General features: G+C 54.6%; 1 protein-coding gene across 1 annotated transcript; it reads left to right on the top strand.

Moving 5' to 3' along the window:
- Window positions 1-340: 340 nt before the first annotated feature.
- Window positions 341-3,152, top strand: NOP9 (NOP9 nucleolar protein; the record flags this gene model as incomplete). Its single annotated transcript, XM_041427793.1, has 4 exons — window positions 341-491; window positions 1,163-1,352; window positions 2,046-2,186; window positions 3,048-3,152. Coding segments are annotated over exons 2-4 (381 nt in total), but the record flags the coding sequence as incomplete, so codon positions are not given.
- Window positions 3,153-3,913: the final 761 nt, after the last annotated feature.

Genomic DNA, 3,913 nt, shown 5'->3' on the forward strand with positions numbered 1-3,913 from the left:
TTTTCCCCAAAATTCTCAAATTTTCCCATAAAATCTCCCAAAATCCCCAAACATCCTAAAATCCCCAAATTTCCCCCTAAAATCTCCCAAAATTCCCAAATTTCCCCAAATTTTTCCTTAAAACCCCCAAATTTCCCACTAAAATCTCCCAAATTTTCCCCTAAAATCTCACACATTTCCCCCAAATTTCCGAATTTCTCCCCAAATTTCCCCCAAAAATCCCAAATTTCCCCCTAAAATCCCCCTAAAATTCCCAAACTTTCTTCCAAAATCCCCAAATTTCCCCCAAATTTCAGAATTTCCCCCCAAAATCCCCAAATTTCCCAAAAATCCCCAAATTTCCCCCCAGCCCTGCTGAGCCCGGCCTGCGCCAGCCTCTGCCTGCAGGGGGCGCTGTCTGCCCTGCACCGCAGCCAATCGCCTTCCTGCGCCCGCCTCTGCAGCGCCCTGATTGGCTGCCTCAGCCAGGACAGCCCCGCCCACGACCAGAGGTGAGTGCTGATTGGCTGGGGGTTCCTGCTGCTGTTTTCTGATTGGCTGGGCGCTCCCAGGCCCCGTTTCCTGATTGGAAGCCCCTCCCCTCGTTGGCCACGCCCCTTCATGTGATTGGGAGATCTCTCCCCAAATTTGGGCGGAGCCACGGTTGCCATTCTGTGATTGGCCGCTCCTCTGGATCCCCTTTCCCTGATTGGCTGTTCCCCGTGGGTGCTGTGCCTTGATTGGCCGCTGTTTGTGATACGTCTTCTTTGATTGGCCGTTCTTCAGGATCCCTTTTCTCTAATTGGCCGGTTTTCCCAATCCCGTTTCGCTGATTGGTCGCTGTCCTTGATCCTTGTTCTCTGATTGGCCGCTGCTCCGAATCCCCTTTCCCTGATTGGCTGCGCCCATCAGCTCCTGTCCTCTGATTGGCTGTTGTTCGGAATCCTTTTTTTCCAGTTGGTCGCTGTTCTGGATCCCATTTCTCTGATTGGCTGCTGCTTGAAATCCCTTTTCTCTGATTGGTCGCTGTCCCTGACCCCTGTTCTCTAATTGGCTGCTCCTGTAGGTCCCCTTTCCCTCATTGGCTGTGGCCTACAACTCCTATTCTCTGATTGGCCGCTTCTCTGGATCCCTTTTTCCTGATTGGCTGCTTCCACTGATCCCTTTCCTCTGATTGGCCCAGCCCTCTGCTGACGTCACTGCAGGACCCCGCCCGGTCCCGCCTCCTGGAGGCGGCCATGACGGTCCTGGACCCCCCGGGGCTCCGCGAGCTCTTCCGGGGTCACCTGCAGGGTCACCTGAGGGGCGTGGCCTCCCACCGAGTGGCCAATCACGGCCTGCAGCGCCTCCTGGACCACGCCCCCGAGGATGTGGTAGGCGGGGCTTAGCTCCGTTATTCTTTGGGGGTGGGGCTTAAAGGGGGAGGGGTCTGAAGTGGGCGGGGCCTAAATGGGTCCAAATGGATTGATTGGCTGGGAAATGGGGGTGGGGCTTAAAGAGGCAAGGCCTAAACTGAGGTTCTCATTGGTTGGGAGGGTGATGGGCGTGGCTAAGTATGGGTGGAGGGGGTGGGGCTTTAAAATGTTAATTAGGGATGGGTGGGGTTTAATTGGGTACGTGGAATGGGCGTGGCTTAAAGGGAGAATGTCGTTGGTTGGGACAGTGGTGGGAGGGGCAGAAAGATAAGTGGGAGGGGCTTAAGGGGGTGGGGATGAAAGGGGAGAATTTGATTGGCTGGGAGGAGGGGGGGAGTTGCTTGAATGGTAAAGAGGTGGAGCTAAGAGAGGGTGTGGCTCAGGGTGAGCTTTCTATTGGCCAGAAATGTGGTGGGAGGGGCTTGAAGGGGTGGGGTTTGAAAGAGGAGGAGCTTAGAGGGGGTGTGGCTTAGAAGGACATTCCTATTGGCCAGCAGTGTGGTGGGAGGGGCTTAAACGCACCAAAACCCCAAGGGGTGGGGCTTAAAGGGATTATGTGACCGGGAGCGACTTCCTGATTGGCTGTGAGGGTTCTGTGGGCGTGTCAAAGGGCGGTGGGCGTGTCTAAGGGTGGTGGGCGTGTCCCCGCAGGTGAGGGAGGTGCTGTCGGAGCTGGGCCCCGCCCTGCAGGAGCCGCTGGCCCGGGGTCACGCCGGGGTGGTGCTGGCGCTGCTGGGGGCGGCGCTGCGGCACCCCCGGCTCCAGGGGGAGGTGCTGCAGAACCTCTTCCAGGTGGGACACGCCCCCTTGGCGCGGGACACGCCCACTTCGTCGTAAACCGCCCCCGCTTTGTGATAAACCACTGCCACTTTGTGATAAACCACACCCTCTTTATGATAAGCCACTCCCACTTTGTGGTAAAACATGCCTTCTTTGTGATAAACCACTCCCACTTTGTGCTAAACCACTCCCACTTTGTGATAAACCACACCCTCTTTGTGATAAACCACGCCCACTTTGTGATAAACCACGCTCACTTTGTGATAAACCACTCCCACTTTGTGATAAACCACACCCTCTTTGCGATAAACCACGCCCAATTTGTGATAAACCACGCCCTTTGTGATAAGCCACTCCCACTTTGCGATAAACCACTCCCTCTTTGCATTAAACCACACCCTCTTTGCGATAAACCACACCCACTTTGTGATAAACCACGCGCTTTGTGATAAGCCACTCCCACTTTGTGATGAACAACTCAACTGTGTGCTAAGCCACTCCCACTTTGCCCTAAGCCACTCCCACTTCGTGATAAACCACGCTCACTTTGTTATAAACCACTCCTTTGTGTTAAACCACGCCCGCTTTGTGCTAAGCCACGCCCTCTCCCAGTTAAGCCACACTCCTTTAATTTTGTCACTCTCCTTTGATAAAGCCACACCCCCTTTGAACCCCACCCTTTGTGCCAAGCCACGCCCACTTCCAGCTCAGCCACTCCCCTTCCTGAACCACACCCACTTCTAGATAAGCCCCACCCACATTTCCATATCCTGAATAAGCCACTCCCCTTCCCCTTAAGCCCCGCCCCTCTAAGCCCTGCCTGCTTAGCCCCACCCCTTAACCAAACCTTAAGCTCCGCCCCTTTCCCATCAGGCCCTGCGCTGTTGGGACCCGCCCCTCCACCCCCATTGCGTCACCGCCCTGGCTCAGCTCCGCCCCCTGGAGGGTGGGGACAGCGAGGAGTGGGCGGAGCCTGAGGTAAAAGGGGCGGGGTCAAATGGAGGGGGCTGGAGTTAAAGTGGGTGGGGCTTAAGAGGGTGGGGTGAAATGGGTGGGGCTTTAGGGGTGTGGCTTAAGCGGGTGTGGTCTGAAGGGGTGGGGTTAAAGTGGGCGGGGTCTGAAGGGGTGGGGTTAAAGCAGGTGGGGTCTGAAGGGGTGGGGTTAAGGTGGGTGGGGTCTGAAGGGGTGGGGTTAAAGTGGGAGGGGTCTGAAGGGGTGGAGTTAAGGTGGGTGGGGTCAAAGGGGTGGGGTTAAAGTGGGTGGAGTCTGAATTGGGTGTGGCTTAAGTAGGTGGGGTTAAAGTGGGTGTGGCTAAGGGGGTGTGGCTAAAGGGGGCGGGGCTTCCTGGAATTTTTTGGCATTGTTTGACTTGAACTTTTTTCTTTTCCCCATTTCCCTTCATTTTCCTCCCCATTTTTCCCCATTTTCCCCTCATTTTCCCCATTGCTTCTTATTTTTCCTCCACTTTTTCCCCATTTTTCCTCATTTTTCCCCATTTTTTCCATTTTTTCCCTTTTCCTTCCTCATTTTTCCCTCATTTTCCCCTCATTCCCCCCCATTTCCCCCCATTTTTTCCCATTTCCCATTTTCCCTCATTTTCCCCCATTTTTCCCCTCATTTTTTCCCTTTTTCTCCTCATTTTCCCTCCACTTTCCCCCCCATTTTCCCCCATTTTTTCCCATTTTACATTTTCCCTCGTTTTCCCTCATTTTCCCCATTCCCCCCATTTCCCCCCCATT

This window comes from Onychostruthus taczanowskii, unplaced genomic scaffold, assembly GCF_017590055.1.
Source record: "Onychostruthus taczanowskii isolate IOZ18803 unplaced genomic scaffold, ASM1759005v1 scaffold1199, whole genome shotgun sequence".
In the NCBI taxonomy this organism is placed as follows: Eukaryota; Metazoa; Chordata; class Aves; order Passeriformes; family Passeridae; genus Onychostruthus; species Onychostruthus taczanowskii.